The following is a 16772-nucleotide window of genomic DNA, read 5'->3' as shown; positions in this document are numbered from 1 at the left end:
GCCAAATTTGGACACAAGACACCTAATAACCCAATGTATGTCCTTCACTCAAAAAATTGATTTTGTCACTTGGGAGTTGTAGTTGCTGGGATTTATAGTACACCTACAATCAAAAAGCATTCTGAACTCCACCAATGATGAAATTGAACCAATCTTGGGACACAGAACTCCCATGACCAACAGAAAATGCTAGAAGGGTTTGGTGGGCATTGACCTTGAGTTTGGGAGTTGTAGTTCACCTACATCCAGAGAGCACTTTGGACTCAAACAATGGTGGATCTGGACCACACTTGGCACGAATATTCCATATGCCCAAATATGAACACAGATGGAGTTTGGGAGAAATAGACCCTGGCATTTGGGAGTTGTAGTTTCTGGGATTTATAGTTCACCTACAATCAAAGAGCATTCTGAAGCCCACGGACGACAGAATTGGGGCAAACTTCCCACACAGAACCCCCAAAACCAATAGAAAATACTTAAGGCCATCCAGTCCAACTCTCTTCACCAGGGCAAGAAAATGTAATCAGAGCCCTCCTGACAAAGAGCCATCCAGCCATAGATATAGATAGATAGATAGATAGATAGATAGATAGATAGATATGATTCACACGCACAGATATAATACCATAGATTTGAAAGGGACCCCTAAAGAAGGACTATGCTCTAAATTTATCTAATGTCATATGATAGGAAATACAGGTTTCAAGGCAAGTTCTGTAAACTATCATCCTCACAGTAATACAAATATGTGCGTCCTTGCAGTAACAGAAGTATGTGCAAGCACATCTGTCAGTTGGAGCCCCCGGTGGCCAGGCCCGTAGCCAGGATTTCGATTGGGGGGGGGGGGTGAGTGAGTCTGAGTGAAAAAGGGTCTACCCTAGCAAACCTTTTGTATTGTTACCCCAACACCCCCATGCATATGGGATATATTGAGTATGGTGATCAGATCATGTCCTCATGCGGGGACACGAGATACGCCTCCCACAAGGATGATAAAATCATCAAATCATCCAGGCGTCCTTGTAGACGGCCAATTCTCTCACACCAGAAGCGACTTGCAGTTTCTCAAGTCGCTCATGACACGACAAAAATAAAATAAAATCTGTCAGTTAGAGGTTATGTTAGAAGAGTGATTCCAGTTAACAGGACTATAAAGACACTTTTCATCGTAATAGGAAATCGCAGTGTACATATGAATGGGTGAATGTAGTTTGATTTTGTTTAGATTCTCATTGTTTGAGTCTAAGTTGATTCTGTCCATACTCTGTATCAATTTCTGAGTACATAGATATATCCTGCACTAATTTCCAAATATATTGCCATTCACATTTTTCAAACTATACTCTTCCAATTTTGCAAACATTTTTTAATACAGCATTTATTGGCATATTTTAAAAACATATGCATGTTATGCAATTTTTCAAAATTTGTCTTTTATTTTATTTCCCTCCCTGAACTACAGTTTAAACTTTAGAAAAGTATGGATGTCAGCATCTATCAGCATTCAGATTTGTGTTCAGTTCAGGAAGTACAAATTTGGCAAATTCATATTGAATGAATTTCTTCCCATTCTGTCCTATGTAAATGTTCTCTATACCAATGAAGCAGCATATCTGAACCTTTTACCAAGTAACCTGTGAGAGAGCCTGTAGAGTATAGCAATGTCAAAGTGGACATAGACCTGGGATATCATATTTCTATTTCAAATAAAGGTCACAGCGTAGTTTTTGCCAGTCTCTCTTACCTAACAGATTCTGTAGCCAGTCAATCTGGTGTAATCGGTAGGTTTTAAAGCTGACTTGTAGTCCATTCATGTGGTCTATTAAAAGGTTCCCAAATAGCAGAGAATATTTTATTTGGCCATTCAACTCAATTTTTTCCCTTTTTTATAAAGTTTTGTTTTTGGAGGCTGTATGAGGAACAGCTTATGCAAATGAGTATGTTTAGCTTGGAGAAAAGAAGGCTTGGTGGACATCTACAGTGTATAATCAATATTTATTTATTTACAGTGTTTATATTCTGCCCTTCTCACCCCGCAGGGGACTCAGGGCGGATTACAATGTACACATATATGGCAAACATTCAATGCCAATTAGACATACAACGTATATAGACATACACAGAGGCTATTTAACTTTTCTGGCCGCCAGGGGAGTTGTCGCTTTCATTGTCCATCTGCAACACTGATGAAGCACTTCCGCCTTCCCTGCATGCTTTTGCTGGAGTGCTTTTTGCTGGAGTCTTTTTATGGCCTCATAAATTAGTTAATTAGCTTCCCCACACAGAGGTAGTACCTAATTTTCCTATTTGACAAATGCAACTGTCTTTTGGGTTGCAAAGGCCGACAACAAGCTACACAAATTTGGCCGGAAGCTCACTCCGACCCGGGCTGGCTTCGAACTCATGACCTTCTGGTCAGAGTGATCTTAATGCAGCTGACACTCAGTCAGCTGCGCCACAATCCTGGTAATATTCTATTTTTAAATTTTTAATACACTTTGACACCACTTTTACTGTCTTTGTTCAATGCTGTGCAATCTTTTGCTTTTCCTTCCAAATAATTCTGGTGTTTCTCCAAACTAAAGCTCTCATCATTCCATAGCACAGAACCATGGCAGTTTGTTTTTTTTGGGGTTTTTTTGGTCGTGTCAGGAGCGACTTGAGAAACTGCAAGTCGCTTCTGGTGTGAGAGAAATGGCCGTCTGCAACTATGGACAGAAGTCCGCGACATTGTTCAGGAGGCGGCAACAAAGTACGTTCCAAAGAAAAAGAAAACCAAGAAGGCAAAATGGTTGTCTGCTGAGACACTGGAAGTAGCCCAAGAAAGGAGGAAAGCAAAAGGAAACAGTGAAAAGGGGAGATATGCCCAGTTAAATGCGCAATTCCAGAGGTTAGCCAGAAGAGATAAGGAACTATTTTTAAATAAGCAATGCATGGAAGTGGAAGAAGACAACAGAATAGGAAGGACAAGAGACCTCTTCCAGAAAATTAGAAACATTGGAGGTAAATTTCAGGCAAAAATTGGTATGATAAGAAACAAAGATGGCAGGGACCTAACAGAAGCTGAAGAGATCAAGAGAAGGTGGCGAGAATATACAGAAGATCTGTATAGGAAGGATAATAATATCGAGGATAGCTGTGACGGTGTGGTGAATGAATTAGAACCAGACATCCTGAGGAGTGAGGTTGAATGGGCCTTAAGAAGCATTGCTAACAACAAGGCAGCAGGAGATGATGGGATCCCAGCTGAACTGTTTAAAATCTTAAAAGATGATGCTGTCAAGGTGATGCATGCCATTTGCCAGCAAATATGGAAAACACAAGAATGGCCATCAGACTGGAAAAAATCAACTTATATCCCCATACCAAAAAAGGGAAATGCGAAAGACTGCTCAAACTTCCGTACAGTGGCCCTTATTTCTCATGCCAGTAAGGTAATGCTCAAGATCCTGCAAGGAAGACTCCAGCAATACATGGAGCGAGAGTTGCCAGATGTTCAAGCTGGGTTTAGAAAAGGCAGAGGAACGAGAGACCAGATTGCCAATATCCGCTGGATAATGGAGAAAGGCAGGGAGTTTCAGAAAAACATCTACTTCTGCTTCATTGACTACTCTAAAGCCTTTGACTGTGTGGATCATAATAAATTGTGGCAAGTTCTTGGTGGGATGGGCATACCAAGCCACCTTGTCTCTCTCCTGAGGAATCTGTACAAGGACCAAGTAGCAACAGTCAGGACTGACCACGGAACAACAGACTGGTTCAAGATTGGGAAAGGCGTACGGCAAGGCTGCATCCTCTCACCCAACCTTTTTAACTTGTATGCAGAACACATCATGCGATGTGCGGGGCTGGATGAATGCAAAGCTGGGGTGAAAATTGCTGGAAGAAACATTAACAACCTCAGATATGCAGATGACACCACTCTGATGGCCGAAAGCGAGGAGGAGCTGAGGAGCCTCCTAATCAAGGTGAAAGAAGAAAGTGCAAAAGCCGGGTTGCAGCTAAACGTCAAAAAAAACCAAGATTATGGCAACAAGAATGATTGACAACTGGAAAATAGAGGGAGAAACCGTGGAGGCCGTGACAGACTTTGTATTTCTAGGTGCAAAGATTACTGCAGATGCAGACTGTGGCCAGGAAATCAGAAGACGCTTACTTCTTGGGAGGAGAGCAATGTCCAGTCTCGATAAAATAGTGAAGAGTAGAGACATCAGACTGGCAACAAAGATCCGCCTAGTCAAAGCCATGGTATTCCCTGTAGTCACCTACGGATGTGAGAGCTGGACCTTAGGGAAGGCTGAGCGAAGGAAGATCGATGCTTTTGAGCTGTGGTGTTGGAGGAAAGTGCTGAGAGTGCCTTGGACTGCGAGAAGATCCAACCAGTCCATCCTCCAGGAAATAAAGCCCGACTGCTCACTGGAGGGAAAGATACTAGAGACAAAGCTGAAGTACTTTGGCCACATCATGAGGAGACAGGAAAGCCTAGAGAAGACAATTATGCTGGGGAAAGTGGAAGGCAAAAGGAAGAGGGGCCGACCAAGGGCAAGATGGATGGATGACATCCTTGAAGTGACTGGACTGACCTTGAGGGAGCTGGGAGTGGTAACGGCCGACAGGGAGCTCTGGCGTAGGCTGGTCCATGAGGTCACGAAGAGTCGGAGACGACTGAACGAATGAACAACAACAACAAGGATGTTGCCCAGGGAATGCCTGGATGTTTTGATGTTTCATCCTTGTGGGAGGCGTCTCTCATGTTCCTGCATGAGGAGCTGGAGCTGATAGAGGGAGCTCATCCGCACTCTCCCCGGATTCGAACCTGCGACCTGTCAGTCTTCAGTCCTGCCAGCACAGGGGTTTAACCCACTGCACCACCGGGGGCAGTTAAAATAGTGTCAAATTATATTATTTCTAAAGTGTAGTATGCAAGATAGGATTTGTCTTTAAATATATGAAGGGATGCCAGGCACAGAATGGAACAGGTTTGTTTTCTGCCATTGTAGAGATTGGAACACAAGCCAGTGAGTTCAAATAACAGGAAAAGGCATTCCACCGAAACTTTAGAAAACTTTTAAAAATGTAAAATGTGTTTTGAAGGTAGAATAAACTGCCTTGATAGATGGTGACATCTCAGTCCTTATAATTCTTTAAACAGAGCTCCAATTGACACAATTCAGGAGTGCTTTAGTCGTGTATTCATGCATGGCAAAGAATTGGACTACATAGCCCTTGTTGTCCTGAGTTCCTATCATTATTTATTTGTTTATTTATTTACGACATTTATATGCCGCTCTTCTCACCTGAAGGGGACTCAGAGCGGCTTACAAGTAAAAAGTAAATACAATATATTATTATCATAGCACAATATTAATATTATATATTACATTGTACTATAACAATATTATAATACAATATTATAATATAATATTGTTTTATTTATTTATTTATTATTTACTTCATTTATATCCTGCCCTTCTCAACCCCGAAGGGGACTCAGAGCGACTCAGAGTGTATATCTTCCATACACTATCAAAATAGCTTATTTTGCGCAGGAATAAGAAAGGACTGTGAGGAACGCAGCCTCTGAATTGTTGCCTTACTGCATTTCTCTTTCTTTTTTTGGCACTAAAGCATTTTCTCTTTTCTCTGTTTTTTAGCTGGGTGTGTACTAGTCCTGGCCCGAAAGTTTGTTCCTTATGCGTGCTTTGGCTTATTTGGAATCATCTTTATGCAGGTGAGTTATAAGGTTTCAAGAAAGAGGGAGATCGTTACTGGGAATGGGATGATATCCTATAGACCAGTGGTTCTCAACCTGTGGGTCCCCTGGTGTTTTGGCTTACAACTCCCAGAAATCCCAACCAGTTTACCAGCTGTTAGGATTTGAAGGAGTTGAAGGCCAAAACATCTGGGGACCCACAGGTTGAGAACCACTGCTATAGACATTCCAACAAATTGTATACTTTAGGACAGTGGTTCCCAACCTTTTTTTTGACCAGGGACCACTCTCCAACATTAGCACCAAAAGGGGTTACGAATCAGTTTTTGGTAAACTTATTTGGGTGCTGATTCAGAAAATTGCATTATTATTAACTTTATTTGTACCCCGCTAGCATCTCGCGAAGGACTCGATGTGGCTTACAAAGGCCAAGGCCTCAACAAACAATAGCATAACAAATACAATACAAAGCAAATCAAAACATTAAAGCAATAACAGTAAGACAACATAACACAATAAAAATAAAAACAGGGCCGGGCCAAAGTAATGGGTACAGATTAAAAAGTGCTGGGTGTGACAGGTGATCTATCAGTAAACCACATCAGCTCTATTTTCTGATACAGAACATATGTCATCTGGTAGTTGCCATCTGCTCACCCTCAGAAAATCTTATTTAATAATCTAGAGCTGATGTGATCTACCCAATGCAATTTTCTGAATCAGCACCACAAATAACCCCAGGAACAAGCCCAAAAAGGAAGACACCAAGGCACCCCTGCTTCCAGGCACCACATGGAATGGCTCTGCTCAGGGAGATGGAGGAGGAGAAGCAGCAGTCAGGAGACTTGTTGCTCCTTTTGTGCCTAACCTAAAGTTGGTATGCAAGTAAAGAGGGAAATAAAAAAGAACCCCATAATCAATAGCATTAATTCCACGGTCTTCTGACTACTGTTGGGAAGCAACGACTTTGTTTTTATCTTGTATGCATTTGAGCTCTACCTAGAATTGGGAAATACCTATTGCTACCTACCATATTCCATTTTGTTAGTGTCTGACACTATTATTTACAAATACGCTGTTTCAGAAATTTTGTGTGTGTGTGTGTGGTTAAAAATCAAGTTGCATAATAGTTGTGGTGTGCGACTATTATGCAAGGAGAAAATATTATTATTATGCCTTGACAGTGTGGGCTTTCCTGCCATAATACAAATCCATACCATTTTTTACTACTTCATCATGCATTTTTGGTAATTTATTGCACAGCAATATTAGGGATCTTCTAGAAAGAAGTGTGTGGGAAAGACAGACAAAAATCACTCTCCAGCTTTCTGACCAAAGTTGCTTCTATTCCAAAGCTGTTTTCCAGGAAATCTCAAGAGTTATTGTAACTGCTGCCAAGAAAAGTAGCTTCCCGCTCTGAAGACAAAAGCCTTTGGCATATACTCACCATCTTCTTGTTTATTTGTTTCAGACAATTGCCTATAGTATCTTATGGGATCTCAAGTTTTTAATGAGGTGAGTAAACCATAGAAAGCACGTTATATTCTAACTTTGCTAGGAAACTTGGCAAGAATGCTTAGATAGTCTCTGACTTTGATTTGGTATAAACTGGGATGCCCATCTAAGTAAGAAAAGACATTGCTTGTGTGCCAAAGAGAACAATCTGCTTGCCCAGCCTGCATGTGGAAAGGCTGCTTATGTAAAGAGATTAGAATTGCTCTGGGTTCAGGACAGGTCAGTGAAAGCATACGTAGTAAGACAGTACTATATGTTCCATGGTAGCTTTGATGGCCGTAAATATCTAGTTATGCTACGCCTCTGCCTTCTTTCTTCATTTGGAATGCAAGCATTTACACTACAAATGGGAGAGGTGCCATTACTAATTTTTACAGGAAAAATTGAAAAAATCTAGACTGCAGTTGACCTCCTTCAACTATTAAAAATGCTTTTACTGGGTTAAGTGTAAAACAGAGTTTGTCAGGTGATGTCATGGAAGAAACTGTCAATTATTTCTTCTACCCCTGACAGAGGCTGGATGGCCATCTGTCAGGGGTGCTTTGAATGCAATATTCCTGCTTCTTGGCAGGGAGTTGGACTGGATGGCCAATGAGGTCTCTTCCAACTCTATGATTCTAGTGTGCCATATAAGGACCTATAGCACCAGGATTGTGGCGCAGCTGGCTGAGTGTCAGCTGCATTAAGATCACTCTGACCAAAAGGTCATGAGTTCGAAGCCAGCCCGGGTTGGAGTGGGTTTCCAACCAATTGTGTGTAGCCTGTTGTCGACCTTTGCAACCCGAAAGACAGTTGCATCTGTCAAGTAGGAAAATTAGGTACCACCTTAAAGTGTGGGGAGGCTAAATTAACTGATTTATGAGGCCATAAAGAAGACTCCAGAAAAGCATTCCAGCAGGGAAGCATGCGGGGAATGCGGAAGTGCTTCATCAGTGTCGCAGATGGACGATGAAAGCGACAGCTCCCCTGGCGGCCAGAAAAAAAGTTCAATAGCCTCTGTCTATGTCTGTATGTGTTTGTATGTCAAAAATTGGCATTGAATGTTTGCCATATATGTGTACACTGTAATCCGCCCTGAGTCCCCTGCGGGGTGAGAAGGGCGGAATATAAAAGCTGTAAATAAATAAATAAATATAGTAGTCCTGGCATAATCCCTCTGAGTAGCACTGGTTTGAAGTACAACAATACTTTAATGTTGTACAGTACAGTGTTGTCTTTGGTCAACAGCAAAGGGACGTGTATAGAACATGCATAGCAACATGTAAGAAAAATCATGTTGCATACAAAAATGGAATTGATTTTGTAACAAAGCAAAGTCTTTAATGGTAGGTAATTCAGTCTCAGTTCATTTGACATTTTTCATCTTTCCCAGGTGAGCCTTGAAGTTATTGATTCAGTATCTTCCTCTAGTTCAGTCTTCTACAAATGATGCTGATACAGGTGTCACTGCCTCCCTATAAGTGCTTGTCAGGCAATAAAAGATTTGAGTTAGGGAAAGTAATAAAAAGAGAAGACCTTATTAATCCTGTACAAAGATGCTATCCAGAGTCACTTGCCATGTTCTGTGCATGACTCATATGGATCCTTCTAGTGATATCAGGAGCAGGTGTTGTTTACTCCCAGATTCGGAATAGAAGGAGCTCTGTAGGCTTAAAATAGGGGTCAGGCTGCATATGTACTGAATTATGAACTTGTCCTGAAGACTTGAGGTTTATGGCAAATTAGATGAAAAGGCCAGTCACTGTTGCTAAATAAACACATAGCTATTTTGTAGACATTTGGATATTCCTCAGCCTCCTGTAAAGCCAAAGCATCCATTTACTTGTAGTATATAGCTCAAGGGAGAACTTATATATCTAGGCAGGTACAGACTGTTCAAATCGACAGCCGATAAATGATACATTTATTCTGAAGAATTTAAGTCTCTTGGAACTTGGAGCTTAAAAAGAAACACGATACCGTATTTTGTTGCATAATAGTTGCGGTGTGTGACTATTATGCAAGGAGAAAATATTATGTTGCCGTTTTTTTAAAAAAATGCGTTACCTTTAAAGAAGACTGATCCAGCCTCAAACAGTTATGTTTCTGTTGGTTTCTTTTTTCAAAAGGTACTTTTGTTTTCCTCTCATAATAGTCACACCCCCATTTGATGTTGATTCCTCCCTCCTTCCTTCCTCCTCTGATGGGAAGGCAGTTTAAAAACTATAAAATTGAGGTCTCTGGAGCTCAGCTCTTTCCTCTTTCTACCTTCTTCCAATGCAATGCAGTTTAGAGGACCTGGAATGGAGTTCTTTGGAGAAAGCATGGAAGAGTGAAGATCTGAGTTGTAGAACTTCATTTCAGGTTTTTAAAACTGCTTTGCCTTGGAGGAAGAAGAAAGGAGAGAATAGTGGTACTTCACAGATGTCCATTTTGTAGCTTTTAAACTGCCTTGCCTTCAGAGAAATAAAGAAGGAAAAATCAGCCTCAAATGGGAGTGCGACTATTATGCAATGAAATGCGGCATTTCTTTTCAGTTCCATATAGGGATGGAAATATTTAGACATGTTTTAAAAGGGAGCTGTGTGTATGTGTGTGTGTGTATACACACACACACACACACATATATATATATATATATACATACATACATACATACATACATACATACACACATAGCTCCCTCTCAAGCATCAAGAAATCTTGACAAGAAAAATCCAGGCCTGATGATGATCTTTGCAGTTTGAGACTTCTGTGCAGAATTCACCTGTGATTGCTTGGTGCAGACAACAGTATTTTATGCACAGCATATACTGTTTGAACCAGTTCTGCACAAAATTCAAAATGATGTGTTTTGTGCAGGAAAAGCATTTTCTGTGCAGAAAGTGGTACTATGTGGGCAAAAGCATTGCTTTTATTATAAAAACACAACATGCAAATTTTATGCAGAATAAATCCCAAATTGTGAACAGTCTTTCAAAACTATTTTTGAAGACTAATAATCATAATCATAATAAAAAAAACTATAGGCTGCTCCCTCTTCCTCAGGGGACTTTTACATACAAAAAGGCAACCATTCAATGCCCAAATAAATGCAAATACATTAATGTAATACAAGGTAATACAGAATAATAACCACAGTGAGCTTATCGTATAAATTAACATCAAAGTAAGAAAGATGTTAATTAAGAAGATTGCTAAAATTACTCATTAGTCTCTTCAAGAAGAAAATGAGTAAAATACCGCATCCCTACATCCACATCCTCAAGGGATTGAGGTTCTTAGTTGCATTGTTTACATCAAAACTGAAACTCAGGTATCCAGTTTTCTTTATCTCCTTTGCCTATGTCTTCATTCTTTTTGAGTCCAGTTTGTCAGAGAAACTGATATGTAACTCACACAGAAATACTAAATATGTTAGTTTATGTTGGCGGACTCTCAACATGAAGGATCCATGTCAAGCTGTCCAGGGATCAACATATGTTCAGTATAGAAAAGCCTATCTCAACAGTTAAGAAGATAAATATTATGGGGGTAAAGAGATAATGGAACAAATGTGGGAGATCTCAGGTTTTGGGAGTAAATAGCGTCCCGGTTTTCTAACTTGGTCTTCATGTATACTCCAGATAGCTGCACCCTTCCCCATGATACTGTGAATTGGACATTTCCAAGATTTTGCCTGTGTTTTTGCCATTCTAAAGAACTAAAGTGCCTTTCCTACAGGTCAGGTAGTGATAATAGAAACCACATGGTAATTTTTTTAGTTCCCCACTTTAAGCATTTGGCCTTTTCCACTTTCCAGTTAAAAAAAGGGGGAAACCTAGTTCTCCATCCCTTAGAAATGGTCTGTGGAGAGGTGTGGGTAGAGGTGCAGCCATATACATCTGTTCTGGCCTTTAGTGATGCAATGTCTGAGTTTCTCAAGTACATTTTCCTTCTGTGCAGGAATCTGGCTCTTGGGGGTGGTTTGCTTCTCCTACTTGCAGAATCTCGTTCTGAAGGGAAGTCCATGTTTGCTGGAGTCCCCACCATGGATGACATCTCACCACGGCAGTACATGCAGCTTGGCGGCCGGTTGCTCCTTGTCCTCATGTTCATGACGCTCTTGCACTTTGAACTTTCCGTCTTCACTGTGAGTGGACTCTTCATCTCATTTTTTCTACCTTAAAGATGGAGAGGTTTCCTTGGGGGGGGGGGGGGAGACAATGCATACACCAGGGCTCCTCAAACTTTTCAAATAGAGGGCCAGGTCACAGTCCCTCAAACTGCTGGAGGGCTGGATTATAATGTGAAAAAAAAACATGAATGAATTTCTATGCACACTGCACATTCCTTATTTATAGTGCAAAACACACTTAAAAACAATACAATAATTAAAATGAACAATTTTAACTAATATTAACTTATTAGTATTTCAGTAGGAAGTGTGGGCCTGCTTTTGGCTGATGAGATAGGATTGTTGTTGTTGTTGTGTGCTTTCAAGTCGTTTCAGACTTAGGTTGCCCCTGAGCAAGGGTCAGATAAATGACCTTGGAGGGCCGTATTCGGCCCTTGGGCCTTAGTTTGAGGACCCCTGGCATACACAGTTGGACAAGCTTATATCAGCCTCATCACAAGGATAGTGACAAAAAGAAATGTAATAGGATATTCTCCTGGCCAGTAAAGCACAACATCCCACTTGTAGTGATTAGCTTGAACTATTGCAGCTCTTGTACTTGCAAAGATTTGGGACTCCTAGACTTTCTTCATGTCAGCTTTCTCTCCTGCCCTTGAGTCTTTTGCTGATCTATCTTCACACTCATTCCTAAATTGCCATGAGTGTGCAATTTCACATCCTTAGGATTCTTAGGATTAAATTAGAAGTTTGTTGTCCTTGACTTTACAAAGGTAGACTTTGAAACACCTATGCAATATCCAATGAAATCTCAGGGCTGCCTGTGTCCCCAAAGTGTTAAGAGATGTTCCACAACACTTTGCCTATTCCTAATAATAGCAACACGACCGAAATAGATAATGCAAACAAGCAAATGCCCGCACATTTGCATAATATTTAAAGCAGATCAGAGTGTGGCTTATGTGGATGCACATAGGATCTTGTTGCATATACAGCCTGTCTTTTGGTTTAAGAGCAGTACCTTTAGGAATGTTGTATTGGGAATGGGAATATTAGGGCATTGATCCCCCAAGTAAGAATTCTGCCTCTACAAAAATTTCCCAGCAGACATTCAGATAGGCAAGAAAAAGAAAAAAAAATCCAATATCTTCACATACAGGAATTATCCTTAGGTCTGTTGTTCCAGTGAGACACATGTACCAGTGTTCTGCTGTTGTTTCAGCCACTCCAGATTTCTGCAATAAGTGGTAAAAACCTAGGACATTGGGATGCCTGTACCACTCACCCTAACCATGGAAGTTCTGGCAAATCCCAACACTGTAGGAGACTCTTCCCTTATCTGCTGGTGAAAGAAATGATGATCTTACCTGCAATACATTTATTTTCTGCCAACAATGGACAAACATCCTCCCCACTCTCTTGGGGTAGGTGTTAGGCTATATGTTGTCCCCTATGGGGAGGCAGTTATACCACAAGCTGACTTCATGTCTGACCCATTTTCTGTACAGTGGACCCTTCAGATTCTTCATCCATGGATTCAACCAACCACAGATAATAATATTTGGGGGAAAACCCAAAAAGCAAACCTTGATTCTTCAGCATGGTCACTGTGAAATACACACCTGTGGTATTTCCTGCGTTCACGCAGCTGATTCGGATCCTTATTGAAAAGCTTTTGACAAATCAGGGACTCCAGCCCCGCCCATCCACTCCACTAATAAAGCCAGGCAGCGGGGCTTGAGGCCTTAGTTCCTTTTGTCCGCAAAAGCAGCAGCAACTTGGACAGCATTTTTGAACGGTGTGCCACTGGATGACATTTGTTGGACGGCCATTTGGTTGACACTGCACACATTTGTCTCCCATTACAAACTGGACTCGGCTGCCAAAAAACATGCAGTTTTTGGGATAGCAATTTTTTTTTCTGCATTAGCATGACGCCCACCATCCATGGGACTGCTCGCTAGTCTACCACAGGCATGGATTTCACAGTGAAAATAAGGTTGCTTACCTGTAACTATGTTTCTTTGAGTGGTCAACTGTGAAATTCACACCACCCGCCCATCCTCCCCGCACTCGGTCATGCCTTCTATCTCCAACTTTGTTTCGTGGTATGGAACTGAGGCCTCAAGTCCCACTGCCTGGCTTTATTACTGGAGTGGATGGGCGGGGCTGGAGTCCCTGATTTGGCAAAAACTTTTCAATAAGGATCTGAATCAACTGCGTGGGCGCAGGAAATACCACAGGTGTGAACTTCACAGTTGACCACTCGAAGAAACATAGTTACAGGTAAGCATCGAAAAGGTCAGGCAAAGGGAGGCCCCTTCTATGCTGCCATATAAAATCCAGATTATCTGTAGTCTCATATCCAGTTCAACGCGGATTATCCTTTGATAATCTGGATTGTATGGTTGTGTAGAAGGAGCCTTATTAAGGTGAGGAAAACACAGGTAATAGAAAAATTCTAAGTCTGAATGATTATCTCACTTCCTGCAATGCTAAAAATTTGTGGACAGGTGACAAATTTAATTTGTGGGAGATAAATCCTTTTTGAGGGGGAAGTGCCTTCATTTTGCTCTCACTTCTCTGATTTGTCTTTTAAATAGGGTTTAAGCTGTAGAGAAGGGAGCTGCATTAAGTTGCTGTGTCCATGTTTTCCCTCTTCAGATTTTCCAGGACATCTTTGGCATGGCACTCATCATTTTGGTAGCTGTCGGCTTCAAGACCAAACTTGCTGCTCTTACCCTTGTGGTCTGGCTCCTCATCGTCAACATGATCCAGAATGCTTTCTGGACCATCCCCACCTACAGGCCTCTCCACGACTTCCTCAAATACGACTTTTTCCAAACCATGTCTGTCATAGGTGGCTTGCTGCTTGTGGTGGCGCTGGGACCTGGAGGGGTTTCGATGGATGAGCATAAGAAGAAGTGGTGAAAGTGGACTGTGAATGGGGCTCAATGTGGGGTAGGGAGGGGGGAGGATTGGAAGCAAAATAGGGACAATGTGGGGTTGGGTCAGGGTTAAACTACAGCTTTTATAAACCCGTGTAGAATTTTATTCTCTTTTGATTCTCTTAAGGTTTATCATAGTTCACGGTTGCCTTATCAGGGTGGGAGAGCCTTTGCTTTTCTATCCTGTTTGAGACGTGTAAATTAAAGCCGAATTGTATACATGGGTGTGTTGTGTGTTTGCGTCTCTGTCTGTGTGTATGTGTGTATTAATTTGTGTATTTAATTAGCTTTCTGGGGCATGGAAACTGTTTTGTCTTCTGACACAAAAGCCTGGGATTGGAATAGCGGTAACCATTTTATGTCCTTTGGGAATATTCTTCCCATTGGAAGTAAGTGTGGACAGCTTACAGCCTTTACTCCCATGTTGAAGGGGCAGTCCCACAAGTGTTTCTAGGGCCCCTTCTAGGCTGCCATACAATCCATATTATCAAAGCAGATAATGCACATTATGTGCTTTGAACTGGATTATATGAGTCTATGCTGCCATATAACCCAGTTCAAAGTAGATAATCTGGATTTTATATGGCGGCATAGAAAGCGCCTTCGACTCTGGTTCTGTCTTGGGCTTCTCCACTCTGACACAAGTGTTTATGACCTTATGACATATCCTCCCCTATTTTATTTTTCTCCTTCCATATTTCAAACTTCCGAAGTGTATACATGGTCCAGGAGCTGCAATTTCTGCCCCATTTTACCTGGTCTAACAAGCCAAGGAAAATGCAAGTTGTTTTAATAGCAGCTCTTTCCCTATTTCTAAACTTACCTTGTAAAAATAGAGATACATAGTATGGCTGTGGGCATTTAGATAGGCAGGCTGTGCTCTCTATGGGGCCATAACAAGCTCTCCTAGCAGCAATAGCTCATAGCAGATATTCTTAATGACTTCTTAATGGCCATTGTCCTTCACAATAATAATAATCCTGTCACCATCTCGCTAAAATAACATCCTGTGGAAACTTACTGATCATGCATGGGGAGCAAACCCAAAAGTAATAAGAACATCAGCCCTGGCCTTGTCTTATTCAACTGTTGAGTATGCCTGCCCTGTTTGGTGAAGCAGGTGAACATAGTACTGAACGAAACATGCAGAATAATCACAGGATGTTTCAAACCTACGCCTGTTAATAGACTCTACAAGCTAGTTGCCATCCCCCCCCCCCCCCCCGATGTGCGATGGAAAGTTGTTGCTATGTGTGAGAGGAATAAGGTTGAACATTGTGAAAGCCACCCACTGCATGACTATCAGCCTCCTCGTAATAGACTCAGATCAAGGGAAAGCTTCATGAGAACCACCACTCCTCTTAATGTTCCCCAGCAACAGCAAGGGTATCCCTCTGGGCAGCTAAACCAGGAAATCCAAACTGGATGGCCCCCCACGAGGGTCTGCCTCCAGGGGCAAACCAAGAATGGGCAACTTGGAAGTCCCTGAACAGACTTAGAAGTGGAGTGGGCAGATCAAAAGACAACCTGGCAAAATGGTACTACCTAGAAGAATCCTGCACCTTGTGCGATTGTGAAGCAGAACAGACAACTCAGCACCTGTGTGCATGCCTCATGCACAGAGGAAGAATTGTTTAAAGTTACAGACAATGTTGCTGTTGCCCAGTTTTGGTCAAAAATTATTTAGCCGCTTGTGCTCTCTCTATTTTTCTGTTTTATACTTACGTATGCAATGCTTTTGACACGAAATAAATAAATAAACAAGTAAATCTCCCTAACAAGGGACTCAGGGCAGCTTACAAGGCAACAAAAGTGTAAGACAGAACATATAAAATATAACAAGAATTTGCCCAAATCAATAAGCAACACCAAATAACATAAAATAACAACTTACAAAAATTAACAAAGTATCTCAATTAAAATGAAAATAACCAATGAGAACACAACAATAAATTGTAGTTAAGAACAGACTTTATTTAGAGCAACAGTAAAGATGGCAAAATATCACTTTTCTTCTATCAAGACAACAACAAACCAATGGGATTTTGGCCTGCATCAATGGGAGTAGAGTGTCTAGATCTAGGGAAGTAATGCTACTCCTCTATTCTGCCTTGGTTAGACCACACCTGGAATAGTGTGTCCAATTCTAGGCACCACAATTGAAGAGAGGTTGACAAGCTGAAATGTGTTCAGAGGAGGGCGACTAAAATGATCAAGGGTCTGGAGAACAGGCCCTATGAGGAGCGGCTTAAAGAGCTGGGCATGTTTAGCCTGAAGAAGAGAAGGCTGAGAGGAGACATGATAGCCATGTATAAATATGTGAGAGGAAGTCACAGGGAGGAGGGAGCATGCTTGTTTTTTGGTGCCCTGGAGACTAGGACACGGAACAACGGCTTCAAACTACAAGAAAGGAGATTCCAGCTGAACATTAGGAAGAACTTCCGGTGAGAGCTGTTCAGCAGTGGAACTCTCTGCCCTGGAATGTTGTGGAGGCTCTTTC

At 41.5% G+C, this 16772-nt stretch overlaps 1 protein-coding gene across 1 annotated transcript in view; it reads left to right on the top strand.

Moving 5' to 3' along the window:
- LOC132768055 (surfeit locus protein 4-like) overlaps positions 1–14493 on the top strand; it is a 30344-nt gene extending 15851 nt beyond the window's left edge. Inside the window, exons 3-6 of the mRNA XM_060763630.2 lie at positions 5658–5734; positions 7188–7231; positions 11156–11342; positions 13989–14493. Of these exons, the coding sequence (XP_060619613.1) occupies positions 5658–5734; positions 7188–7231; positions 11156–11342; positions 13989–14255 (575 nt within the window). The 3' untranslated portion in view covers positions 14256–14493. The remainder of the gene's footprint in view (positions 1–5657; positions 5735–7187; positions 7232–11155; positions 11343–13988) is intronic.
- The last annotated feature ends 2279 nt before the right edge of the window (positions 14494–16772 follow it).

Source organism: Anolis sagrei, chromosome 2 (assembly GCF_037176765.1).
Source record: "Anolis sagrei isolate rAnoSag1 chromosome 2, rAnoSag1.mat, whole genome shotgun sequence".
Taxonomy (NCBI): Eukaryota; Metazoa; Chordata; class Lepidosauria; order Squamata; family Dactyloidae; genus Anolis; species Anolis sagrei.
Note: the sequence above shows the minus strand (reverse complement) of the source record. Positions and strands in the feature narration are given on the sequence as shown.